Genomic DNA, 27812 nt, shown 5'->3' with positions numbered 1-27812 from the left:
TCCACAATTGCTTGACCCACTGCGCTTTAATCAACAATACACCAAACCAAGCTAATATAGACTAAGAATAGGTCAAGTTATGTAGAAAGCCGATCTAGCTACTTCTGAGCTCCTCCCTCTCCATTCCTCCTGCCTTTTTTCACTGGGGTCCAGCCAACGAGACTTCCGGCCCCTTCTTCCCAGAGCCCTCCAGAAAGTTCTGTACTGTGTTGCGGCTACAAGAACCAGCCATCTTCCTTCTCTAGCTCAGAGATACTCGAGCGAAAGCCAGGGCTGTTGTAACACCTGGTAAGTTGGTACGCTATTCTGGAACTTGAAAGAATATTTAGCTATGCGGAACATAAATGCTAGCGGGTTCATTCAAGCTTGACGTGATATTAAATAGTAGCATTTTAGCATGTGGTTGATAGGGATTGTAAAACGTCCACACGTGCTGCCGGCGAGGTGTTTTGAGGCATAGTTATGTCACTGTATTCCTTCCACGTGTTAACACTATTTCTTACGTTTTCAGGTTAAGTTTAACTGTTGTTCTTGCTAATGTGAACTTTGTTGTTGGGTAATGGTAGCTAACGTTAATTTTTGAGTTACGTGGCTACTAAGCTAACTGAAGCATTGGGTCCTAAACGCTAACCTCATGGACAAAATAGTAAGTGGCAGCTTTACGTAACGTGCTATTGTGTGTCTGGTTTATGTTTTAGCTAGACTGTCACCATGGTTCACGAAACCGGCTACTACGATCTTTTGGGTGTTAGCCCCCAAGCCACACCGGAGGAAATCAAGAAAGCCTACAGAAAACTCGCATTGAAATATCACCCCGATAAGAACCCCAGTGAAGGAGATAAGGTGAGTTAGCTACATATAGCTTTAGAGACATTTGTGCGGTTCCTGTAGCCGTTTATGGACTGATAGAAATGACCTGTCTAATTTTAAACTGCACGCCTGGTTGAATTGACAGCAGGAACTTTCTGGAATGATCTAGTCGCGGCTCCTGTGCTGAGGTGCCGGAAGATTAGCCCTCCCTGTGTTGAAATGCCTCAGGCTCCGACGTCAGGAGGTTGAGAAATTAATCAAGTGGTTATTTACTGTCCTTGTAGGCTCAACAGTAAAGGGCTCCTCTCATTCAGTGTCATTGTCAGAAAATATGCTGAAAATGAAGATAAAAGGTCAGGAAAGATTAAACTAATATCAGTCATTACCACTTGCTAGCAGTGGTTGAAAGTAAGTACATTTACCCAAATACACAAGTATTTCCATTATGTGCTACTTTACTCTTCTTCTCCACTACATCTTAGAGGCAAGTATTGCACTCATTACAGCTTTAGTTAAGTTTCTTTTCAAATAACAAATTTTTCATACCCTTCCTGTTTGGTGGCATCCACAAATCTTGGTGATTTTCAATTTGCATTTTTCTGATGAACTGAAGGACTAGGTCTTCATTTAAGAAAATTGTCCTATTTTTTTAAGTTAAATTATTTAAAAACCATGATAACTTGACTTTTCAGAGATGCCAGGTTGTCACATGACAGTGACACTACAAATATATGATGATCTTAGAGAATATGATGCATTTCCATAGATTACTCTAACCTACAGCATGTAAAGTATTTAAATTAGCTCAACTTTAAACAACTACAGCAGTAAAGTGCAGCATACATGTTAATGCAACAGTAATATTACTCTGAAAGCATATATCTATGTACTTTTGATGCTTTAAGTAAATTTTGCATGATCTTGCATACTTTAACTTGAGTAAGGTTTTGAATGTGGGACTTTGGTGGTATAGCTACTTGAAAGACCACATCAGAAATAATGTTTTTTTGTTTGATTTCTACAGTTCAAGCATATATCTCAAGCATATGAGGTGCTGTCAAATCCAGAGAAGAGGAACTTGTACGACCAAGGAGGAGAACAAGCAATCAAAGAGGGGGGCATGGGTGGAGGATCTTCTCCAATGGACATTTTCAACATGTTCTTTGGAGGTGGAGGAAGGATGCAGAGAGAGAGAAGAGGTACAATATATTGTAGCACTGTTTTATAGGTAATCTAGCAGCAGGCTTTTATTTATATTAATAAACTTATGTAACTTTAATTTTTATCTGCTTTTCCTGTAGGGAAGAATGTTGTCCACCAGATGGGTGTTACATTAGAGGAGATGTACAAAGGCACCACCAGGAAGCTTGGACTTCAGAAGAATGTCATTTGTGAAAAATGTGATGGTACGTAGTGTTGTATTGTTTTCGTTTTGTTACTTTAACCCTTTATACAATAAGTGTTGTAAAAGTAAATGACATTATCCTGGTTATTACAGGTTATGGTGGCAAGAAAGGTGCCTTGGAGAAGTGCTCAAATTGCAAAGGTAAAGGAGTACAAATCAAGGTGCAACAGATTGGTCCAGGCATGATTCAGCAGATCCAAAGCATGTGTTCAGAGTGCCAGGGACAGGGCGAGAAATTTAACTCCAAGGACCGCTGCAAAAACTGCAACGGACACAAAGTAGAACGCACTAAGAAAATTCTTGAAGTTAACATTGACAAAGGTACGTACCTTTTCCTCCCCTAATCTAAGTTTTTTTGTTTGGTTTTTTTTTTTTGAAAGTTGTGTTAATGTGATAAATGTGTTGTGCAGGTATGAAAGATGGTCAGAGAATTACATTCCATGGAGAAGGTGACCAGGAACCTGGACTGGAGCCTGGGGATGTAATCATTGTGCTGGATCAGAAGGATCACCCCGTCTTCCAGAGACAAGACGACAATTTGATGATGACAATGAACATCAAACTTGTTGAGGCCCTGTGTGGTTTCAAGAAGACCATTCAAACATTAGACAGCAGAACAATCGTCATCACCTCACTGCCAGGTAATTGATTGGGATCAGCTGGTCCCCAGTGCTGGTTTGTTTTTATATATTATATGCAATTCAGATTTCTTGAACATGTGTCTTATCAACAGGTGAAGTAATAAAGCATGATGACATCAAATGTGTTCAGAATGAGGGCATGCCAATTTACAGAGATCCTTATGAAAAGGGACAGCTAATCATTCAATTCCAGGTAAGAACAGGAATGCAAAACATTTCACCAGTGTGACACAACTCTGGATCCAATTTTCTTCATTGTTGAGAATTTCATCTCATTGTAATTTATCCCGCAGGTGGAATTCCCAAAGAAAGGTTGGCTCCCAGAGCATCTCATGTTCCAGCTGGAAAGATTGCTTCCTCCCAGGGAGGATGTGATGATAACTGATGACACAGAGGAGGTGGAACTCAGTGAGGTGGATGTGCAGGCACAACAGAGAAGCCACAGTAGGGAAGCTTATGAGGAAGATGAGGAGGGTCCCAGAGGTGGAGTGCAATGTCAAACACAGTGATCAAAGTCTGATATAAAAGAAAATGTTGTAGAGCATGTATGGGGTTTTTTTTGTTGATTTGGATTTTGGACTCTCCTTTACACAAATGCCAGTGGAGCATTCACTTCACATTGTGCTCCCCAATCTATCAAAACTGTATTTTGGTGTTATTGTTTCCTCTGTTCTGTATTTAAGATCTGTGTCTTTTATATGTATGTTTCCTAAGAAATCTATGGCACAGACACTTTCATTTCGTCCGACTTAAATGCTTTCTGTGAAGGTAATTTCAGTCACGACAAACCTTTTGGGTTATTTATCAATAAAAGTCCCAGAACGCCTCAACTTTTATAACAGCTTTCTTTATTGACTCATTCAGATTTGATTTTTAGCATGTTGCATATTAAAAAATGTCAAGTTTATAAATGTATCATAAAAGTTGAACATCTGTACAGAGACAGAACCTGTCATTAGTGAATGCACAACTACATTGTAATCAATGGAAAACTAAGGGATTTATCAACAGCATGGCTTAATTACAGACATGATTACGTGCAATCCCTTTTTAATGTTGCTTCCTCCTGAAAGAACAACCTGTAAAGCAAAAATTAAAATGAGTTAGATGGCCCTCTAAGGCAGTGGTACTTTATACTCTTGATTTTAACAAAGAATACAGCATTAGCAATAACGAGGTATTTCATGGATGTTTTACCCTCTGTCAGTCTGGCCTTTCCTCCTTTTGGCTGGCACAACACAGTGGAGCATCCCACACACAGAACCACTGTCTGTGCATGGCTGAACACAGTGGTAATCTTGTAGCAGCCTGCAAAAACAGTATTTAACAGGCCAATCGTATTAAAAAATGCACTTAACTGAGACATTTATAAATACCATGTATATGTGAAAGGACAAATGGCCTAAAATTACTGCTTTAAGTCTAAAAATCTACTCTTGATATACCTGGGCACTTCACATCCATAAAGTAAGAGTTAGGAGTCTGAACAAGTCTTTTCTTTTTATGTTGTCTTCTCTCGTGGTCAATGGTTGGGTGGAGGAGGTCTTTAGCCAGCTAAAACAAATGAGAAACAAAAAAGTCAGAGGTGATATTAAGTTAGACAGTGGAAGTTAGCAGTAGTGTTAGCAACAGTGATTTTAAAGGATTCGCAGTAACGTCATATCAAGCTAATTAAGGTACATTATTTTTCTGAACTCACCATTTCTTTTAGACATGCTAATAATCTCAACGCTACTCCTGTGATCAACAAGGCAAGTGGCCGTCTACTACCTTTTCCAATATACACTCAACACGGCATTTACATCCAGATTGTAGCTAACATTTTAGCAATACCATGAACGATGGAAAACACTGTGCCGCCAATACACAACAAATCGTTTTTCTTCTAAGTAATTTTAGTTAAATTGGCTTTGTGTTTGTAAACCGGTAAAAAAAAAAAACGTAGAGTGCCTGTTGTAAAAAAAAAATGTTTTTAGGTACAGACTGTTTCTTGGCCCGAAGTTTCTACGTTACATGTTCTGTTGCATACGCATTCGATACGGTCGCATTTCAGCAAGTAGTCGCCACCCGTGCCTGACATTGCTATGTTAGCTTACTTTCACTCCATGTGCTGCAGCTACATACCAACAACACAACTTCGAGGTTTGACACAGCACCAGCGTACGACGCTGGGGTCTCGATAGTAAAAAAGAACAGACAGCTGACAACACTGTATATTAATTAAGACTAAACAAATGACCACAAACATTGCAACTTACAGGCATTTTCAGTGTGCTAGGCTCGCTTTGCTGCGCATACGTGGGCTTGTTGAACAGAAACCGGAGCTGTGTAACAGCAGGAACTGAGGGGCTGAGACATCCCCGAGCGTTGTCGAGAGGATATTATAAAAACCTGAGAACGGCCTTCAAGGAAACTTCATTAAAAGTTAGGTCTTAGGCTAAAAAGGTAGAGAGTCTCGGCGAGGATCCAATTCCTTTGGTTTTTCAGCATAGAGAGGAATTATGGACGTTTTTGCCATTTTCTCATGGACTCCTCACACGAAAAAATCCGGAGTTTGTTGCAGATACAGAGACGATATTTCATTTTCATGTCATTTTTCAATGTTTTATATAGTCCAGATTATAGCAGACTTCATACAGTCTGCCTCCGAGCTCTTGCGCTTTTTGGTTCTGAGCATCAAGTTTAGGCAAACAATTTTTGACAAGAGCATGAATTTTGTGTCCGTGAAGGCATTTTTTATGAAAAAGGAGAAGAAAAAGCAGATTTTTATGTTTGCTTTTATAATTTCAAAACATTACTTGAGGCATAGCCCGATAGGAAACCCATAAATATATGGTAAGTTGCTGTCACCTCATAATTGATTAAATTTGATACGAAATAACAATCACGACGCAGAGTCCAGCGACTCACCCCTTTAAACTACACGGCCCACAATGCATAGCAGAACGTGACGTCACTCATTTCGGCACCGGGCTGCTGCCAGACTGCTACCGACAGCTGAGGACTTCCAGACGTGGGATCCCGGCACAGTACGGCCTTATATCGTCGAAACGTTGGAGTCTACAGTGTGTTTAAATGGCGAAAACGTACGATTATCTCTTCAAGCTGTTGCTCATCGGAGACAGCGGAGTCGGCAAGACATGTCTGCTTTTCAGATTCAGCGAGGACTCCTTCAATACCACCTTCATATCCACAATAGGTGAGTACCCTGCAGCCGCCCCTCAGCACCGGTCTGACATAATGCATGCTTAGATGAACGGTACACATTTATTTATTGCGCTTTGCCATTGGTGATCAATATGTTGTCTTAGTTACACCTATAGCGTGGTATTTATTTTTTATTATATTACACAGACATACTGTGTTTAAGGTGCAATCACTGCATCAGAGCAAGACAATGGGACTGAGAGACCAATCATAATGATCGCCTGTCCTTGATGGCTCATCGCTACCTGTAAGGTTAAATATAGAATGAGGTCAAAACTGTAGTCATGATGTTCAACTACCTTTTTGACATGAGAAGCCTTTTTTTCTGTTCCATTCAGAATTGTTATATCCTCTACAAAGCACAGTATACTTAATCTGTCAGTGTTGCTGTGACATTGAATGATGTCCTCCTACAACTTGAATGATTAAGAGCATTAATAGTTCTTTTAGTTTACAAAGGGCAGCTGCTTGTTGCAGAAGTGCCCAGGCATGTGGAAATAGTTTTATAATGTGTAACTAATCAGCGCAGTGAGCATCAGTCTCTGTTTGTTTATTCAAATGCAGGAATAGACTTCAAAATCAGAACAATAGAGCTGGACGGAAAAAGAGTCAAACTTCAGATTTGGTGAGTGTTTGTGGGCTTTTTTTCTCTTTAAAAAAATCTGGGTGTGACACAGTCCTGCCCATTTGCCACTGACGTTGATTTGCTGTTTTCAGGGACACTGCAGGCCAGGAGAGGTTTCGCACCATCACTACAGCTTACTACAGAGGAGCAATGGTAAGTCTGCATCCCACACTTCCTCCCTTTGGGTTTATCTTACATATAAGAGGATCTGAGGTATTGTTAGTGAGGATGACTGTTTTTCTTCACAGGGCATCATGTTGGTGTATGACATCTGCAATGAGAAGTCCTTCGAAAACATAAAAAACTGGATTAGAAATATTGAAGAGGTGAGCTCTAAATCAAAGCGACTATTGTTGCATTAATTTCATTTGTATTTGGTAGAAATTGCTGCTTGATAGTGTTGCTGTGCACTGAGAGTTATGTACTTACAGCTTAATATAATGAGTCTTTTAACTTCTCCCAGCATGCCTCATCTGATGTGGAGAAGATGATCCTGGGTAACAAATGTGACATGACTGACAGGAGACAGGTGTCCAAAGACAGAGGTGAAAAAGTGAGTCTCTGCAGCCAGTCTTTATTAAAAAGCAGTCTCAAATGAACTGAAATGCTGTGAATTTCCATTTTGCACTGAGTGGCACTAACATTGTATTTTTTATCTCACTTAGCTGGCTATTGATTATGGAGTTAAGTTCTTGGAAACCAGTGCAAAGTCTAGCTTAAATGTAGAAGAGGTAAGCAATAAGGTTTGAACCCTGAAAGTATCACATAACATGATAAATATGTATATTAACAATTTGTTTTGTTATCCTGTTTTCCATTCTAGGCATTTTATACCATGGGAAGAGACATCTTACATAACCTGAGCTCAAAGACAGTAAGTGGTTCAGAGAATCTTATAATAGATGCTAAGGGTGTAAATTCCACATGTCTTGTATAGTTTCAGTTTGATTTAATCACTGAAATCTCTTGAAACAGTCTTCTTACCCTCCAGACACCATTTCTCAGACGAGAGAAGAGACTAGCTGATAAAAATGTTGATAGGGTCATCTAGGCTGCTTTCAATCACTTCTGCACTCACAGCAATTCAGCTTTGCCAGCAGTAGAGTCAGAATCGGCTTTATTGGCAACATATGTGTGCATATACAAGGAATGTCACTCGGAGTGCTTAGCGGTCTTTCTTTAACCTGTGTTCCACCTCTCACACTACAAAGAGACCACAGATTGGTTAATGTTGTAGTCAATTATCTCTTAAAAAATGCAAGAATCGAACATTCTTCAAACATAATGCAGTAAAGGAGGCTGCTCTTTATTATGAAGATGCATATATTCAAGCTTGAACACTATTATTGAAAACCTAATTTTTAAATTGACATTAGTGTATTAATAGTACTGCAATGCACAAAACATTTTTTTGAAAGGCTGATAACCAGCTTAATGATAATGTTTATTCACTAGTATAAATGCTTAATGTGAAGCCCTACTTGTTTAGCACTGTATTTAGATAGATAGATAGATATACTTTATTTATCCCAAGCTGGGAAATTGCATTATTGCAATTATTACATTTCTCTACTATCACATCTTTCCCTCCCAGACTGACAACAATGCCGGAGGATCAGGCAAACCAGTCAAGATCACAGAGAAAAAGTCGAAGAGAATAAAACTCTTGAAGTGTTCGCTCCTCTAGGCCGCTCATGTCTAGTGTTTGCGGCTCTAGCTTGACTTTGCTGTTTGGGAGGGTTCCTTCCTGCCTCCCGGATGACCTCGCTGCAGCGGAAGCAGCGGTCACATTCAGAGGGCCCTACTGCCAGCTGAAGCTCACAGGTTCATGAGTGGTTGAGATGCCATCCTGATCTGCTGACCAGAAGAGGATCAGTGAGGAATGAGGCCTGTATATCCGCTCATGCAAAAGACTTGTGCGTGAACGCCAGCATTGGTTTGTAGCTGGCCCTGCAGCCTCTGCTCACAGGAGGCAGTGATTCTGCTGGCATATATAATACCTCTGTTGAATCTTATGAGAATATCTAAGTTACACGTAGTTGTCTTATGATTTATTTTATCTTTCATAAATTGTAGCATTGTTTTATACAAACTACCTATTGTCATATTTACTACTGTGATGCTGCGAGATGGACATATCAAGTCTCAGCATTGATTGTATTTGTGTAAATTCATGTATATCAGTATGCCTCTTGTCTCCTGTTGCACTGGCATCATTTGTATTTGTTCATGTATGCCTATAAGGAGTCACAGAATTGTGATAGAAAGACAAAAATATGTATAAATATAATCGATTTTTATTCTTTTTAATGAAACCTTTATTTATACAGGTTTCTGTGTCAAAATGAAAAAAAAGAGAGGTTGTTTGTTTCCTGGGGGTTGTACTTACTACATATTGTTGTGCGACCATCAGTATTTGCATGAAAGCCGTCGGGATACCTCTGAGTGGATCAGTATTAAGCACATTTTACAATATCTGAAAATACAGTGTTTACAGACAGTATTTGAAGGTGTCATTTGTATGTAGGAAGTTCATGTTTTTGCTGTTCACATGTCAGCACAACTAACTGTTGTGTGCATACTTTATTTTCATTTAAACTGTGGACATCTAACCAGTTCCCTTGACATCTCCAGCTTTAAAAGACATGATGGGGAAAGCTGTAATGTTAAAGATTGTAGCTACTGTATGTTACACCAATGAAAACGTAAAGACAGTAAAGAAAGTGGATCTTTAAAAGAGAGATGTTTGTTGATTTTTACTACTCTGCACTGACAGCTAACATTTACTGCATCGTTGAAATCTTAAAGAGCTTGGGAATGAGTTTTCGTCACTGTCGTTCTATTTTTTTTAATCATTGTTGTGAACACAGTTTCATAAACTCAGTAATGGTCTCCAGTCGATGGTAAGTTCCCTTAAATTTCACAGTTCTCTGCCTCTCTGGTAGCATTCAGTTCATCTTCCTCATTTTTTTTTCCTCATTCTGTTGTCCTCTCTTGCTGCTTTCCCCTCTCTTGTTGCTCCTATTTCATCTCTTGTGCATCATCTTCTCTCTTCTCTGCCTCCATCTTCTTTCCCGCATCATCCACCCTGCAGGCTTCTGCAAGGTCTCTCTCACTGCTGGAGGCTCTCGGCTCCTTGTTGACCGGCGAGAACTTTGCTTTCCTCTCGCTTTCGTTCCAGCTCTGTGACCTGTGAGACGGCATATACTTCTGATTGGCTACAGTCAGATAGTCAGCCGAGTCTGAGAGGTTTCTCCTGGCCTTCGCCTTTGTTTGGTCTACCGCTGGCTCCGCTGCTGGAAGAGCTTCTTTTCTTTCTAAAGGAATATGATCAGTCTGGGTCGCCTCTTTTTTAAGCTCCGCAGGTCCAGCACCGGTTTGGAACTGCTGGGCAAGAGTTCTGACTGTTGAGACTTTAGGAATGTGACCAAAGCCGGTGGGCTGCACCTGGTACTCCAAGTTTGCCGGCCACTGATTTGGTGTTTTAATGATCTGTTCCACCACTGATCTGTAGTCTGGAGGTTGCAGCGCCTCATCCCCTGCTTCGGCTGGGTTGTAGACGATGCTGCTCATAGCTCTCTTCTTTGTGATAGGGGATGTCTGGCTTTCGCTTTCAGTGGGGATATATCTCAGTGATTTAGTCCTCTTTGGGGAAGAGGGGTTTGTCGGCGGCAGTTTGGCCTTCTGTGTGGGTTCAGCTGCGACCTCTGGTTCATCAGGCGGGCTGACAGTGATGGTGCTCATAGCCCTCCGCTTCGTCAAAGGAGAGGTGGGTTGGTCTTCGACTGGGTAGTATCGCAAGGATTTAGTCCTTTTTGGAGGGGAAGAAGGCCTTAGTCTGTTCATATCCGTTAGTCTATCTAGCAGCATTGTGCTGCCTTGTCTTATGTTGCTTATGGTCTCTTGACTTGATGCTACAGAAGCAGGCTTTTGTTCGCATGGAGATATGAGGATGTCCACACATGAACTTGGCCGTGACCTCTCTAAACCACCGACCTCTAAGGTTTGCCCACCTTCCTTTGTGTTGAGAGCACAGCTACTGGAGGCTTGCCGCAGACTCCTCTGTCTTTCTACACCAGTTTTAGTTGTCTCATCTGTGTCCTTCTGCTTCGCCGCAAACTCCTCCATGTCCATGTGGAAGCGGTAAAGACTGTAACCATCAGCGCTGTTAATGCTGCCCTGGCGAAGCAGGGAGGAGGGGTCGCACACAGAGGAGTTTCGTGAATAGGTTCTGGTGAGCTCCAACCTGTCCACCCCTGCAAGCTTTTCGAGGGCGACGGCCATTCGTCCGTGGATCTCCTCCAGTTGGGCCAGGCGCAGATCCACAGTCTGCAGGGAGGCCTTCATGGTGTTCTCCCTCTCATTAACCTCCTCCAGACGCATGGACATATTCTCAACTCTGCCAGGAACACCAGAGAAAAAAAGGTTTAAGTATAAACTGCAGTCAGCAAACATACAAATATCTAAGCTACCTGAAAAGGTGGTTCACCTTTCTGAAGTAACCTTGATGCGTTCGTCACTGGAGGACTGCTGCTCGTCCTCTTTCTCACGGAAATATTCCTCCACACACTGCTCTTCAAACTCGTACAGACTTTTTAGCTCTTCTGGATTCAGCCTAAGCTCTGGTAGAAACAAATGATGACATGAAGTCAGTCAGTGTGTTTCAATTAGGACCAATATTGTTCTGTAAGTTTCTATTTGTGGGCTACAGCATGATCCGATTTTTATCTTAGATCCTAATTTTACAGACTTCTAAGTCTATCATGTTATATTGTGTGCATTTGTTTTGTGACTAACTGAGTCCGCGGTCCTTCTCATCCAGCTCGCCGTCTTGTCTCTTCTTGGCACATCGGCGAAAGAGCCTGTTGATGAGGATGTAGAGGTGGCTGAAGATGATGAGTGGTGGCGGCAGGATGGGTCGGTCGTGGAACGTCATGATCAGCTGATACCGCTGGAACTTCCACACCTGGTTGGAAATGGACTTGACTTCAAAGAAAGTGTTGCTGTGGGACAAGAAACCAAGAGCAGTGAGTGCACGCATTAATAGCCGACGTGTCTTGGAAAATAATAGAGCAGGTAGACATTGGAGCATATACCTACTTGAACACTGCAATGAGCAAGTTGACCAGAAGAATGTTTGCCACGAGAAGGTAACAGGCCATTATAGCGGGTGTGAGCCAGGCGCCGGGGATACAGGGAGGCAGTTTTTTCCCATCCTCATCATATAAATGTTCACCACATGGAGCTGTGGGGAAAGTTACAGACATATAATTTAATCTGAGATCCTAAACTAACTGATTTGAATTGCATTCTTGACTTAAGCACTACTCACGGTTGATCTCCATTGCATAGACTTAGACAAATCCCAGAGAAGCGCAGTCATGCAGAAACACGGAGAGAGCGTTAAAATCAATAAACATAGGATTTTTACATCATACTTCTGTCAAGGTCAAGCTCATGTCCATTAAACTGGGGACGGCAGTCATAAAAATGTTTCTCCAAACGGCCAGCGATCAAACAGTAGAGATAATCGATGTACTTTATGTCTCTGGCATCTCGTTATACTTCATCTTTTGTGGTTAATCTGATTTTAAAATTAGTTTACAGCTTGCTTCAGCTATATCAAGAATGTTGAGCATTTGTTATAAAGACTGAGGGAATCACACATGCTGCTTTCAGTATCAATGGTAAAACAGATGTATTGGCAACTTCTTCAGAAATACTTAAAGTTATAACCCTCCTAATATACACTTTTCAGTAGCTGCTTGTTGCCTTCACCCTGACAGAAGACACACTGACAGACAGAAAAAACTTGAAGGCAGATGATCACGATTGAGGAGATGAGATAATAATACCTATCATGCTCTTCCTCAATGCAAAACTACAACTGAGTTAAGAGCCTACTGTGAATGTGCCAGCAGAGGGAGACAAAGTATTGAGGGGTGTCACAGTGCAGCACAGAATTTTAAACAAAGAAATTAATGTGTCACTGATCATCTGCCCAGAATCAGGAAACAGAATCTTACTATGAATTCTAGTCTTACGGTCTATCGAGTCCGCAAAAACCTCTCCATAGATCATCCAGTAGGGCATGTAGAAAATGTTCCTGGCCAGGCGCCATGTCGGCTCTTCATCAGGGTGAAGGATGGCTTGCCGAGCCACCCCGAAGCTCATAAGCACCACCAGCATGATCACCACAAAGTACATCATATCTATCATCTGAAAGAAGCAAACAGAAAGTTGAACTTCTATTCATATGCACGTCACGTGTGCCATGTTTCACATTAATTGTTCAGCTCAGAATGAAACACAAGATGTAATTACCATCTTCCCTATCATCATCACATAGGGTCCCAGGTATTTGTTGACTCCAAAGATGTCCAGCACGCGAATGTACCAGAAGATGATGTCTATACAGTAGATGACCCTGCCGTAGCCCATGTAAGGTTCATGCTGCAGCCGTAGCATTAGCCCAAGAAGGAAGGTGGAAATGGCGACCAGGTCTGTGATGTTCCAGTACTCCTCCAGCCACACGCTTATCTTCTGTTTCAGCTTCCCTGGCTCTGACATCAGAATCTAGACGCCAGGGTTTGAAGGTCGCGCCGAGAGCACAAAACATCTTTAACACATACGGTATAATGGCTCGACTCAGAGCAGATTGGTCGTATTTAATGGCTTTTACCTGTCTGACTTTTTCAGTTCCGAGTGTGAGGATATATGCAATGACAGTCCACTCTTGTATAGACGGCCATCGCTCCATTTTCACCAGGATTATGTAGTTGTACAACATCAGGTAGCCCAGATAGGAAATCTGTCAGAAGGACAAAAATACCAAAATGTTAGCACTTAAGTCACCACACTTTGCATTAAAATCTTCTTCTTTTCATGAAGGAAACTTACAGTGTTGAACCAGAATTTGGTGAATGGTGCGTCGTAAAACTCAAAGAACCTTTTGCCAATGGGGATTTTGCGAACATTAGCACTGCCCTCCTCTTCGTCTCCCTTTCGGGAAGTTGCATCAGCATTAGGGTCCTACAACATAACATCAGACTCTGTTTCAGCTTATCGTTTTACAAACTTAACTCCTAAAGTAAATGAATCAGGATAGTGAGTGTGAACCTTGCTGGATTTTGTGTCATCGTCCTTGTCTTTTCCCTCTTCTTTGCCTCCGGCTGCATGATAGGATGCGTCATCTCCAAGACGGAAATCCAACAGCAGAATCAGAGGAGGAAAGATGATTCCCAGAATAACCTAGGCAAGAAGATTATCACAGTTTTTATAAGATACACTGAGTTAGTTGTTCATTTACAGTGAGTTATTTTACTCATGCTGTAATACTACAAATATTGCAACCAGTGATGTCGTTATTATTTTTATGAAATATTTTTATGGATGCCTAAAGGGAAAAACATTTTGTGATGTCAACCTTGAGGCCGGGATTTTTGCCAATCCTTAAACAGCCCATCCACATGTCTGTGAGCAACATCTGGCTGCAGGTGTGGGCAATGAAGTCACGTTGCTTAGCAGCCACGGCCAGCTTCAGGCAGGTGGAGTTGCTCCAGTTAACCAGCTCATATGTTAAGAGTTTCATGGCCACCTGTTCGTCATGCTTGTAGGACTGGTCCAGCAACTCGTAGGCCAGCTGGCCAAATTCTCTGTAAAACAATAATGATGATTTATACGTAGCGCTTCTCAGAAGAGTTTGAGGTCACATAAGAGCTAATAAAACAAAAACATAATTGCAGAAGTATTAAAAGCAAATGAGAAGTCCAACTTGTGACTCTCCACTCCCTAGATGTTACATGTACTGACTTGGAGTTGTTCTCCAGGTCTTGAGAGATGTCATCCACCAGTTCACTCTCTGAGCACTCATGGGCCATGGCTTTGTACAGTTTACAGGCCACCAGGGCTTTCGCCATAGCCTCTTCTCCACGCTGCCAGAGGAACAGCGCCATCTTCTGGCGCTTCATCAGCACCGCCCACAGCATCAGCTCGTGGAAGGGGTACTTGAATCGACAGACCTCTGGATCATCCACATCAATTTCCACCTCTTCCTCTTTCTTCTTTTTGGCCTTTTTCTTGCCTTTTGTTCGAGGTTCATCATCCTAACAAAATGAAAAAAATGGCTGTAGATTACCGGTACTCAGTTGTACGTGGGTTGTATTGTTACGTGACAGTATGTTGTTGTAGAAAGGAGAGCCCACCTCCATTCCTAGAAGCTTCAGAGCCTTTGGCTGCAAGAAGAGAACAAAACATGATCATTAATATCAATTGTTGCTTAACATGATGAACACACCATTATCAATTATTTTCTTCCACCCATGCGTACCCTTTTTAGTCCGTACAAATTATTGTAGAGGTTGCGGAAAGCCTTCCTGGTGTAATTGCTCCTATAAGCTCCACCCATGAAGCACTCTAGCACCAGCCCAATATCAATCAAAGTGATCTGATAATCTGGAGGAAGGTTTCCCTGCAGAACCACCAGAGAAATATATGATATAGGAAGTGTACAGACTGAAATGTTAGACATTGTGCAGCAAGAACATCTGATGGGAAAGATCATTTTTACCTTTTTGACGTCTCGAACCACAGCATTTAGTGTATTAGCAGGTCCAAGTTTCTGAGAGGAGAGAAAGAACAGGTTTAGATATACATAAGTGTCAACCTTTTTTATAAATATATATATGTCAGTCCTGTATTTTGAGAGATTCAAAGTTGGTCTTATTTTCATTTGCTGCAGTGTGCCAGGCCCACCGTGTTGTATAACTCCTCCAGTCTGGGAATGGTGAGGAAGTGGTGAATATTGACCCCATTCTCAAGGAGCAGTTTCACAAAATCCACTCTGTCCAGCACCAGAGCATCCATCATAGCCTGCTCCAGAGAGTTCACCTAAGACAGAGTAATAGATAAGACAAAGAAATTATTATTTACATATTACAGCATTCATTATATTCTCATATCTGAAAATGAAGTGATAGCCTTTGTCACAAACCCCGCTCTTACCCAACGAATCAACTCCAGCTTCCTCGGGTCTGTTTCCTCTGGAGGTTCAGGCTTTGCCTTTCCCTTCCCCTTCCCCTTCTTTCCTCGGGTTTTGTTGCGAGGAGCACTGGCAGGACTCTTTTGCTTCTCCTGGACCGGGGCTGCAGAGCTTGTAGTGTTGGCGATAGCACCGGCAGGCTGATAAAGTAAATAAATAAGCTTTAACGTAGTAGTCTCTTTTCTGTAGCATCACTTGGTTACATTTAAAGATCCTGTCCAGACATGTTTGAAGGCATATAAAAACACTCTGCTTTGAATAATTCATTAGTCAGTGAAAACAGACTTCAGACTCTGCACATACGTCATTCTACACAGTGAAGAACATCCAAGCGAAGCAGCAACAAGCGTAACACACTTTTGAGTGCACGATCATTTTAAACAACCATATTTCAAATGACTTTTTGATTTTCAAAACTGAATTCTTTCCTTTAGTAACAAATACATCCTGGACAACTTTGCAACTGCCGCGCACTCGTGTGGATTGATTCATTTACATGTGAGATGTGAGCACCACTCACTGGTAAATTGTGTCCATAAACAAAGATGTGATTGCGGGCAATATCCACCCTGTTCCAGGCCAGAGCCAAGCTGAGCTGGTCTGCCGCTGAAGCATTCGTGCCTGATGCAAAAGAAGCAGAGGGGCAGACAGAGAGCATTTGGCATGTAGTACACTGCAAGAAAACTGTTGCTATCATACTACTATCATACTGTTGAGATAATACCTTTTAGCAAGGCAGTGAGAATGGCCATTTCAATGTCTTGTTGTCCCTCAGAGCCCATTCGAAACACTGTGATCTACATGTGAGAAAAAAAAAAACGAAAGAGAAGAAACGATTGCAGATGTGAAGCCATGCACTGCCATGGTGGACTCAGTTAATAACACACACACACACACACACACACACACACACACACACACACACACACACACACACACAAATGAATGAGTGAATTTATGCCAGGAATGTATTCCCACTCTCACTGCAGATGTAAACATGCGTGTTGTCAACTGATGGGAGATTGTTCCAGCAGGCGCTCTCACTGCAGCACTCTGTGACTGACCCTCCGAGCGCAAACAGCTAATTTACTTGTTAGTCGCTCTGATAGTGCTTTCCTTGTTATAGACTCGACTATATCAAATGAAATCACGTTGATGGGCCTGTCACATGTGCAGCCGTGATAAATGGGATAAAGTCGGCATGAATGTATGGCACGGTGCCAGAGCTGGTCTCGGGATGCGTTAGTAATGAGCGTCCCTGCATCGTGACTGAAAACTTGCTCTTTCAGACAGCTATGGGGTGCTTCTCTGCAAACAGGGCGACTTTCCGAATGGCGAGGTCCTAATTTGGTCAAACATTGTATTCTGGTGTTACATAACAGCAAATTTCTGCCTCTAAATCAGTGTTTTTATTTGTCTAACCCAGCTGTTCACATGGGATGCACTTAGGATGAAAGGATTATGCAGGGACTAGACGGTGACACTGATTCACCTGTAGGTTAGTCATGGCACTTTAGATTAAGAGCAGGCAATAGTGTGGCCTCTTAGTTGGGTATAAAGAGCTCAAACAACTTCTGGTTCTCTCACAATGTCTGTGTTGGGTATCAGTGAAAAGTAAATGGTACGTAAAAAAGCCAGCAGCGGCGTGATCTTTGAAAAAGCAGTTTAAGTTGCTTATCTGAGTGTGTTGGAGCATTAGGCGCCCTAATACAGCGGGGATAGAGGATGCAGAGTCCCTGATGAAGTGATAGCACTCTGCGGACTGAAAAAAGCCTGCCGAATGGAGAGAGAGGGGAACCTGGCTGAGGATTAGGGAGATGGATCCTCTTCTCCATCTGTGTGCTGCATGCCTGCCGTGAATGGATGAAGTAAGAGCCTCTGCTAAGCAGGTGGTAGTGTGCACTGATCTTTCCCACCCAAATGTATGGAGTCTGGAGATTATATGCGTTGGGTATTACAAACTACTAATCACATCACTTGCGCCTGCGGACATCTGCTGGAGATGCAGAAATGCTGCCACTGTTTGTGCACCACGGTCTCCGGCAAACACTTTGGAGACACACTCGCAGCTCAGGGATTAATGTGCTATCTTACCAGGATGTGTGCTTCATCGAAGGTCAAACCCCGAGCTGTATTGTTTACACTGAAGTAAACAGTTTAAACACCACGGGATTAGACACCCGCCCACCACTTTACGGCCGTGTGCTTATACGTGAGGGCTGATGGTGACCTACAGCGAAGCTGCGAATGCCCCAGATTACATGACATGCCACACATGACCGTAACAAGAAGGAGAAATGACAAGCACGTTGTGGGGATTATGTTTATTCAATATGTTAATGGAAACACACAGATGAGTGGAATGGATGAATGACGATGGAGACCAGATGTTTCACAACTCGGAAATGTTTATTGATTGACACAGACAAGCTACATTCAAACATGAGGTAACTGAAATACCTGGAGCTTTAAGTATTAACACCTTATTTTTCACTTTTATACCTCTACTCACCAGTTCCCTTTTCTTCATGCACTCCATAACCATGAGCAGGATCTGCTGCGATTGGCTTTTGCTATAGTTGAAAGTCTTCTGAATAGTCACCAAAAGCTGCTCCCTCACATCATCGTTAACCAGGCTGGAAGAGGAGATTTGAAGATGACATTTCAGCTTTTTACCGGACAAGTAATAACAGCAGAGGAGAAATCATCCAAAATCTCACCCTCCGTCCTCGGAGAACTTGTGTGCGAAGGAAATGATGTCGGAAGCTCGGCCGCTGCCGTCGCACACCACCACGGGGATGGGAGGCTCGTCTCTCAGGCTCTCCAGCGCAATGGAGATCACGTTCGGACCTCCCTCAACTATCAGACACACTAGAGGAACCCCCTGACCCAAGCCTGGAAAACACAGGCAAAAATAAGTCAGTCCTTCCATCCATCCCTCTATCGCCAACGTGTCACAGAACTTTGAGAGTGCTGAAGCAGAACATGTTGATGTGATGTGTGGACGGACAAACCGGAGGAGGGAGGGAGTGAAGTCAGTGGTGACAGCTGAGCATCCCTTTGCTGTCCCTGCCTTATCCGAGCTCCAGGCATAGGATGACAAAGGGAAGCCCACAGGTCACAGAGGAGCTCTCCATCCACATTTCCAACAAGACTCTGGCTCACACTCACACACCACGGAGGACGGAGTGGGTTCAACGTTGTCTGTGGAGCACTGTTTGACTTACGGGTGTTTATCTTCTGCAGGGAGATGTGCTTCTCCAGCAGCCGACGCAGCTTCACCTCAGAGCCGTACTTCCCGCAGGTGCCGTTGTCGGTCAGGATGAAGTGCGAGTGGCTGCTGTTGAGCACAGCCAGCTTGCTCAGTGGGTTAGCCATGGTCTGATAGGGTCTGGTTACCTGGAAAACGAAAGAGAAATTAGTTTAAAAATGTTTTATTAAGACATATTCATAAGAAGGAGGATGTTTGCGGGAAAGTGCAATGCAGCTTCAAATGTCCTCACATCTTTTCCAATGAGGTCCTCTTTGTTTTCCAGGATCCCCCATGGAGCAATTCCGATTGCGCACACCTTCCCTCGTGACTTGGAGGAATGGTCCTTTAAGGCATCTCCGACATGACGGATCACCCCTGAGATGTAAAGAGCAAAATATAGCAACATGAATTATGACTCTTTTAGCTGCCTAATGGGGCTGCATCATGGGACACACTATGGTTACTGCAGGCAAAATCCACACAGATTGTCATTTGTGATGAATTTTCCCGCAAAAGCTCTAATTACAGTGCTTAAACCTGTGACAATGGGTCGGTCAAATCTCCCCCAGGAAATTGCAGAATAGGTATTATGTAATGACAATTTAGAGCAAAGGTAATCTTCTAATGTCACAAACTGTTATTTGTTAAGTGGACATTAAAAACGTTATCCCGAACTGTACGCGTCCTACCCGTGTTGACTCCGCCCGTGAAGATCCAAGCTCCGGTGGTGACAGCAGCTTTGATCAGGCCCTTGCCAAACACTTGCTTGAGTTTGGGCTGGAGGTCGAAGTTCTGGAGACCCCCGTGCACAGAGATGAGCAAGGTGGGCAGCTCCAACTGCCAGTCCTTCACCATCAGATGCAGGAGGTTGTCGGGCTTGGTGTCATAGGAGACTCGAATAAACTAGGAAAGAAAAGAGGGGAAAAGTACAGTAGAGTGGTTTATTCCAGTCAAACCACACAGTCACTCTGTCTGCTTTAAGCCCTACATGTTTTAAGGCCACATCACATCCACTCACCTCTCTCATGCTGGTGTAGGACCAGCTATGTAAACACAGGAGTCATTTTTCAGCGGCTGAGACTCACCATGGCCTTGTTGATGAATCCTCCGCCCTGGAACTCGATTAAGCCATAGGCGTCTGTCGGGTACGTCCTGGTGTGCTTGATCACGCTCCATTTATCCTTCGGGGTGTCAATCTGCACCAACTGGTTCGCCTCCTCTACTGAGTTGGCACCAGGAGGGATGGCCACGTGCTGCGTTGTCAGCTGACCACAGGCACATCTAGACAGAGGAAGCATCGCTTTAGTGATAGCATGTCAGTCTGGGGCTCTGGGTGACCCGGTCTGTGTTGGTCATTCATGGAAAACCCTGAGCGGCGAACCATCCAGTGTTGCCGAGGGCTTGAACCACGAGTGGAAGCGAATGAGCCGAGTCAAAGGCTGTTGTTTAGTCTGCTCATGAAGGCTGTGTTTTTTCCTCGAAACGCACATCGCACAGACTCTTTCATGGCTGTGCCCTTTTCTGGGAAACGTGTGCCTCAGCGAACAAAGGGCTGCCCTGCCTGGCTGCTCTCGGAGCCCAGGATAGCAACTGGGTCCCACAATACACTCTGAAAAATCACTTTTAATCCCGATAAATGTCTGATAATCTAGAGTCAGAGGTGTCATGATTTACTAAATTGATGAATAAGTAAAGAGAAATCATTTTAATACATTTAAAAATTGACTCATAGTGAATATGGAGCAGAACCCTTATTTGTGTTTTCATTTACATAATTAACACTTTACACATCATAATAAAGAGTTTTTTATAGACTTGCATAGCTTTCACAAATTTAAAGTCATATCTGCTGTTGTAAGCGAACGCCATATGTTTACCACAAGTGATAAATAACCATTTAAAAGCCAATTTGAATTACCTGGTCGGATCCTTGGTGGGAAATATGTGAATGCATTCTCTTTTATTAAAGTTCCTCTCAATCCAAGCTTTTTGTGCCTGTAGAGAGAGAGAAGAAAAATAAAAGTCAGCTCACACAGTGTCATACCGCAGTCACAGGGAGAGCGTCTTTACCGATATCTGAATGTAAGTTTCACTATCAAAATCCTTTTGGTGGTAATCCAGGCTGAAAGATGAAGACCATTTGCATCCTGCAAAGAAACCCAGCGAGAGAGGAGGAAGTAAAATCAAAGTGAAAATGTTTTTGGGGAACTTTGAAAACAGTTTATATTGCGTGTCGACGGTGAGGCTGAGCATGTTTGGTCACTCCTGAGGTTATTAGAGCAACTCTGTGGATTTAGGCAACCTTTATTGTCTGCCGGAGCTTCATAAGCAGCCCGTGAAAAGCACTATGCCCACACACTTTGTCAAATCCTGCTCTGATTGCTGTCTGATGTTTTTCCAGTGCTGAGCAAAAATGACCTGAGTTCAAAGCACTGTCTCTCTGAGGGCCATTGTTGGCGGCGGAGGCCCAATTAAAACTGAGGCATTGGAGAAACTGATGAAAAAAAACATCATATTGTTTGTCAGAGTTAATGGCTTAAAACATACTAAAAAAATCTCTTTGCTTTAAATATGAGTCTGAAGTCATGTGAGTGTATATGAAAGACCGTAGATAAATTCTAGTCTTGTTTACTGTAATCAGAAGTGCCCATAACACAGTACAGTTACTGTTCTCTCTCTTTATCTGCACAAATGGCCTCAGCCAGCCAGGAGCAGCAGCAGCAGCAGCAGGGCGGCTGTCCTGCACTTTGTATGTCCTCCATCCACAGAAATATTCTCGTTATATTAACTAGAATGGCAAAAGAGATCATTTCATATTTGCCAGTTTTTTGGTTTATAAGACGCCTTCATATGACCTGCCAACATCTTTTTATTTAATCAGGTCTATAGTTTTTTACAGCCTGTCTACTCACTATGATCACATTTGCATGGCTTGTTAATATCCCTGTTATCTAAATATCTGCAAACACTGTGTTCTTTGCATACTTCTTATTAAATATGCATATTGCATAGAAACTTTTCACTACTTGTACTCACTATTTTATCAGATTTGATTTTTTGGGGGGGAATCCACAGTTTTCATTCTTCCCTTTTCCTTTTCTGCATCTTTTAATTGTCTGCTCCTGCACCGACCTGCTTTTTCCCACCAGACTCATTAAAGAATCATCTCATTTTGTCTTTATCCAAAATAGAAATCTGATAACTGCTTGGTTTGGTAGATAAAATCACTACATAAATCAGTGTTTTGCTAAATCAGTAGATACAACAGACTGTAAAAACACACAATGCTCCTGTTTCAAACCATTCAGTTGCATTTTTTTTTTTTTTTTTTTTTTTTTTGCATTTTCCTATTTAAAATGTTAAAGCACTACAAATCGGCTATGAATAGCGTATGTAAAATGCCAATACTTTCACCATGGCAGGTTTTTGTTCAAATATTACCATCTTGCTATATCTTCCAAGGCACACTGTGGTTGTTGCTGTCTGTCTTGTCTCAGCAGTTTTCCATCTCAGTGTTATCACGCATCAGCAAGCACCCAGAACTCAGCACAGCGCTGCCTCTTCACCGTCACTGCATCTGAATTCACTCTTTATCTCTCGCCACTCGGTGCTAGCCTCCAAATTCTGTCATAAAAGCGAAAGCTGAAATGGAGTTTGGAAAAGAGTCGCAGTTGCAGAATGTGGATAGACTTACGCGCAGTCTTGTGTCCGAGCTGCAGGGTCCTGTCTCCAGTGCTGCTGGAGATTTAGCCCAGAGAGCAGAGAGGAAGCCTACAGTCTGCTGCTCCTCCACCGGAGCCTTCTCCTGGTGCTGCACTCCCAGTCGAGTGCTCTCATTGAATCCCACAAGACATGAAACTTCTTCACTTTATGAGGGCCAGTTAATATGATGAGCATGTGAGCAGGGTCTTTGTTCGCCCAAGTCTCATGACTCCAGTTCAAGGTAATCCTTTTGGGAGTCCCATGACCCCTTCTCCATGCCCACAGGGTATTTTCATCCTTCGCTTGAACAAGGCACAATAAATCTACTTTGATAACTGGCCCCTAATCTCCCAATTTGTTGAAAACTCCTTTCTTTGTGTTCACTTCACAGTGTGGAAGATCTTAGCTTGTGTGAGGAGCAGGCTGGCTAACCTAAAAGCACTGCAGTCCCGTTCAGAGGCTCCCCAACTTTTCATTAGAAAATTTTCGCCCCCTCCAACTACTTTGATTTCAACCCAATTTGCATAATTGAGAGAATTGGATGCAGGCATTCTTTTGGAAGGCGCCTTGTTAAGACATGACTGGTCTCCAGTTGGGGGCAAGGTCAGTCAATGCTAATTGCAGTTAATCTCTATTTCCACCCACCATGTTTTTGTGGAGGAAAAGAAAACTCAGCACACCAGCTATTCAGTAGTTTCTCAGTCTGGTTTTTTAATGTCGGTCATGTTGAGTGGATTTGAATTCAAAAACTGAAGTGATTGTGTTTAATAAATAACCCCCCCAGCAGGCTGGAAACAGATGTTACTGTTTAAAAAAAATCACATTTAGCTTCCTGGCTGCAGCCTGATATCCCACAATTAAAAACAGATCATTTAGATATTAAAGGGAAAAGTCAAATCTGACCAATTTAAATACATTTAAAATGTATCCTGTTTATTGTGCATGTTGGACTCAATGTTATTAAGGGCTTTCAGGTGCATGCTTTAATAGCCAGAGGGAGGCATTAGGTGAGCTCGGAGCTGAGATGGAGTTAACAAGCACAAAGTTGTAGACATCCATTTAAAACCTTCCTCATGTGAAACGGTATGATAAGCGCTCCTTTTATGGCTGAAGTGAGCAGTTTGAGCCTGACCGTAACTCACAGTGAAAAAGACAAGGGAGGTTGGTGGTTGATGACTCAGAAAGACAGAGAGGTATAAGCGTAACTCCCCCACCAGCTTCCCCTCTTTTTGGTAAGAAAAAAAATGTTAATTATAGCCGAAGAAAACAAAGTGCATTTCCAGAAGGGTTTGGTGAGTATGACGCAGTTATTTCAGCGTGCTTAAACTCATTAACCACAGCAATTAAAACCAAAGTCCAGTCAGCAAGCAGCTGCCTTGTTAAGAGCTGCCTTTGAGCTCTTAAACAACAAAAACCTTGAAGAATTGGATACTGCAGGATCAGATTGTGTCACACCAAGCAAATTAATGAGACTTAAGCCTCAGAACAATAAACAACGTTCATTCCAGCGTGGAGCAATTTCTCAGGAAATGGTCGTTCCAAACAAAAGGCAATTGTGTGAGAAATTAGATTAGCAGAAAAGTTATAAGAGATATTTACCACCTCTTTTTATATGAGGTATATTGACGCAATGGTGCTTTTTCTCTGAAGTTCATCAATTATTCATGACACATAGTGCATTGCTCTGGTCAAGACAGTCCACGTACACTGTTTGCCATACATTCATGCCTTTTCGCACTGGAATCACATGGTCCTGGTCTCCTGACCCACAGCTTAGTGAGCAACGAGATCACAGGAAATTTGTTCCAGGGCAACTACAATTACACGGACTGTTCAGCTCCAACTGCCACAGGGAGAAGATGTAACGCTGGCTGTATGTGTACGCTGACACCTGACCTGTCAATGTCAGTGCATTCTGGACACCTAATCGTTTACAGTTGGTGGCTTTTGTAAAACTGAGTAAAAACTATACGTGTCATTGCGAATATCGTAGTAACGTCGGACTTCACGCAACAAAAGCCTCAAGTGAAGTGGATCAGAAAGGATTTGGGGGTCCTAATGGAATGTGATGTCACCAGGGTTGAAGATAAAAGCAACTAATTGCTCGGGTTTGGTGTTGAATGGGGATGTGGTCAGAGCCTGATGCAGTGTGACAGGAAGGAAGCCCACGTAAACTCCTTCACCGTCTAAAAAAATATTACGGACTCATGGTCAATCCCACGTGGACCGAATGAAAAGCTGCCTTTCACACATTTTCACTTGAGGCGAGCGATATTTGGACAAAGCGACACGCTCGAGTCATAGGCTCTGGATTGGCAAATTTGCATCAACTGTGAAGCTAGCTGTTTCCCCTCAGCCCTGTTTGTAAATGCACTCATTGTCCTCCTGGGTTTGAAAATCCAGTTAGCCATCACGAGTCCAACATGTCACTGATTATGCCCGAGAGTTGAGGGAGTCATAAGACATGTTTTAAAGCTGCTGTTTTTCTGTGTTTCCCCACAAAGGAACGTCTGACTGAGAAAGAGACCAAATGAAATTTTACATCAGGTCAGGGGATCAGAATACCGACGGCTCCTTCAAAAAACTAACAACAGCTATCGGATCTTTTTTGTGGTGTAACGCGGTCATGACCCAATCATTCTAAATCTTGAAGATTCATGACAGCAGCCCAACAGTTTTACCTAAATGTTAGCCTTATATGCCATGTTATACTGGAAAAAGGCGAGTGCTATCACTTCAACGCTCAGTTAACAGGTCGGACCATGAGTGTTGTGTGAGTATGAGTGTGTCCGCTAATGGCCCATCAGAGGCAAATATATCACCTTGTTTTGACATGTAATTATATGGGGTGTCAGAGATTTCCATCTCCATCGCAGAATTAAATCTTCAAGGCAACTTCCCTTCACTTTGACCACCACTAACTAATATCCACCTCCTTTAAAATTCACATTTTATACACAGCAACCCAACTAAGTTTGTAAAAGACACCCATTTCACTTTATTCGACTACAGGCTGCTGCAGCATTTGAAGATTTTACTTGCTTCACTTTTATCTTTTCACAAACCTTCGCACAGCTCGCAACCCTGCAGCCTTATGCTCCATCCTGACCGGAGCCTTAAAGCTTTTCTGAGGCTTCTTGCCCCTCACCTGACCCGAAGCCTGATGCTTACATCACGCGGTCATATGATCTTGCAAACCCAGAGTGAAAACTGCAGGATTCATTAATCGCATTTTAATTGATTGTGTTGCCTTTGCGGTTTTTATTGATCCAGCGAATTTGGTTTGAGGGCGCGAGCACAAATTTCATCTGTGATTATTCAAACTTTTTGGGCAACTGATGCTTTCAGGCCTTTTCTTTAACTGTCGAGCGGTAAGCAACTAACTCTCAGTAAAAGGGGTTAAAGGTCAGCTTACTTGCTGGTGAGTAGCGTTCTCTGTAGAAAGAACACCACGGATGAACATGAATTCTTTACTAAGTTCATTTATGGCAGCAAGGTAATATCATGTGAACATATTTAACTGAATGTGCTCTTTGTTTGAGGACCTTAAGGCTCCAAACAAGCAAGACTTTAACCCTCATTTCTAATCATCATTTACTATACCATGGATGAAAAATAAATCCCTTTTCATACCCTGACCCACTGTAAATGAACATATATCATTTGAATAAAGCAGATGAGTGATCAAAGACTGTCGTAAAAAAAAAAAAATGCACGTTCAGAACGTTATCTCTCTGCAGTCTGGTCTGTGCAGCCAATGAGTTTATATTTAGCAACATATCCGATCTCATTAAAAGTGCAGCCGTATTCAGCTCAGAGCCATGACATCGCTGATTGCTTTACAGAGTAAAACCGCACAGAAAAAGGCCGTGGATTATGCAAAGAATATTAATCTCACCAAATAATGCCCGCTATAATTTATAGAAACCCATCACACTTGATTCTTTTAATGATGTCAGTGTCAGATATCCTGTTGATATATACATCAGGAGCGACGGCTGATTTAGCCATATAATGAGCAGCGTGGCTCGGCATTTAAAAAGCACATATTTACTGGAATGGTTTGATGTTGATTATAGATATGGACTGTATGTAATCTACAAAAGATGAAGCTGAAATGATTTACACCACGTTTATTTTCCATCTTCATCTTTTTTTTCCTGGAGAACCAGAGGCTTTTAAAATGGTTTATGTTTGCTTATCCTTTATTTTAAACTATTTAAATAAGAAACTATCTTTGTACTTTGTCCCCTTCTCAAAATTCCACTCAGATTTTGTGCTTACGTGTGTCTACAAAAGCAACACAGGCTGAGTTAGCTCATAGTGTGTGTGCTCTAATCCTGTCATACACTGCCCGTTGGATTGGGAGCTGAAGCAAATGTATTCAAATATGCATGTATGTAAAAACAGTGCATCTTTCTTGCTTTCAAGGACATGTTAACAGGAGTGTGTTAATCACATGAAAGCAGACTTTAGAATGACATAAAAGTCCTTAATCTGTCATGGCGGTGGTCGTCCATACTGGGCCATTATGAAGGATTAAACTGCAGTACTGGAGCGAGCGGCTCTTGAAGCCTACTCAGCTTCAAACACCACTTAGCAGTAAGTTTGCAGGGCTTGGAGCGCAGACCATGTGCCTGCCGGTATGCAAGCAGCAGTCCTGAATGGTGCATGTCATTATGCGGGACAAAGGGGCTCGGAAATGATTGGTTAGGAACTAATGTGTGCAGCTCATAGTAACGGTTGCATGTGACAAGTCATTCGCAGAGCAAAGTGGTTTCTGGATGCAAAAAGTTAACAACGATCAAAAACTATGATAAAATGCAACGTCATTCCGTTACAAATTCCCTTTTCGAGAGCAACACCAAATGTTTACTTTCATAAATGAATGCCACAAGTGTATCTCAAGAGGACGTCAAAATATCATAACAAAGTTTTTTTTCTTTTTCAATACAAGTGAAAACACTCCATTAGAGCCAACTCAGCAATCACCTGTTGAATGTGCCAGAAATAGCTTCATCTTACCTTCTGCGAGCCGGATGCCGAGCGTTTCAGGGAGGACCGCTTAAAGTTGGTACCCGGGCCCTTGGTGTCCATGTTGAAGACTTAGAATTTAAGTCAAATTAACT

At 42.3% G+C, this 27812-nt stretch overlaps 4 protein-coding genes across 5 annotated transcripts; 2 read left to right on the top strand and 2 right to left on the bottom strand.

Moving 5' to 3' along the window:
- The first annotated feature begins 152 nt into the window (after positions 1 to 152).
- dnaja (DnaJ heat shock protein family (Hsp40) member A) lies at positions 153 to 3690 on the top strand. Of its 2 annotated transcripts, none has more exons than XM_041938347.1 (8): positions 153 to 288; positions 699 to 843; positions 1835 to 2009; positions 2112 to 2216; positions 2309 to 2536; positions 2626 to 2856; positions 2949 to 3049; positions 3150 to 3690. In XM_041938347.1, the coding sequence occupies exons 2-8, from the start codon at positions 712 to 714 to the stop codon at positions 3363 to 3365; spliced, it is 1188 nt and encodes a 395-aa protein (XP_041794281.1). In that variant the 5' UTR covers positions 153 to 288; positions 699 to 711; the 3' UTR covers positions 3366 to 3690. The 2 variants fall into 2 exon arrangements, with proteins under 2 accessions (XP_041794281.1, XP_041794282.1); XM_041938348.1 differs by having other exon boundaries at positions 166 to 288; positions 703 to 843.
- On the bottom strand, positions 3686 to 5249 carry rps27l (ribosomal protein S27 like). The gene is made up of 4 exons (XM_041938350.1): positions 5115 to 5249; positions 4302 to 4410; positions 4054 to 4164; positions 3686 to 3935 (listed from the first exon to the last, which is right to left on the bottom strand). Exons 1-4 carry the CDS (start codon positions 5118 to 5120, stop codon positions 3907 to 3909), a joined length of 255 nt encoding a protein of 84 aa, XP_041794284.1. The 5' UTR covers positions 5121 to 5249; the 3' UTR covers positions 3686 to 3906.
- On the top strand, positions 5215 to 9486 carry LOC121607509 (ras-related protein Rab-8B-like). Its single transcript, XM_041938349.1, has 8 exons — positions 5215 to 6055; positions 6628 to 6688; positions 6781 to 6841; positions 6937 to 7014; positions 7152 to 7241; positions 7354 to 7419; positions 7512 to 7562; positions 8283 to 9486. Exons 1-8 carry the CDS (start codon positions 5932 to 5934, stop codon positions 8373 to 8375), a joined length of 624 nt encoding a protein of 207 aa, XP_041794283.1. The 5' UTR covers positions 5215 to 5931; the 3' UTR covers positions 8376 to 9486.
- LOC121607507 (transient receptor potential cation channel subfamily M member 1) lies at positions 9042 to 27812 on the bottom strand. The gene is made up of 27 exons (XM_041938345.1): positions 27709 to 27812; positions 20900 to 20976; positions 20067 to 20262; positions 19671 to 19884; positions 19232 to 19356; positions 18956 to 19127; positions 18449 to 18623; positions 18241 to 18364; positions 16453 to 16525; positions 16249 to 16349; positions 15692 to 15868; positions 15443 to 15577; positions 15258 to 15308; positions 15018 to 15158; positions 14893 to 14922; positions 14501 to 14793; positions 14115 to 14343; positions 13808 to 13939; positions 13589 to 13720; positions 13371 to 13499; positions 13013 to 13264; positions 12733 to 12907; positions 12021 to 12041; positions 11789 to 11933; positions 11486 to 11691; positions 11178 to 11310; positions 9042 to 11087 (listed from the first exon to the last, which is right to left on the bottom strand). Exons 1-27 carry the CDS (start codon positions 27778 to 27780, stop codon positions 9710 to 9712), a joined length of 5088 nt encoding a protein of 1695 aa, XP_041794279.1. The 5' UTR covers positions 27781 to 27812; the 3' UTR covers positions 9042 to 9709.

This window comes from Chelmon rostratus, chromosome 6 (assembly GCF_017976325.1).
Source record: "Chelmon rostratus isolate fCheRos1 chromosome 6, fCheRos1.pri, whole genome shotgun sequence".
Classification (NCBI taxonomy): domain Eukaryota; kingdom Metazoa; phylum Chordata; class Actinopteri; order Chaetodontiformes; family Chaetodontidae; genus Chelmon; species Chelmon rostratus.
This window is presented reverse-complemented; position numbering and strand designations above follow the sequence as displayed.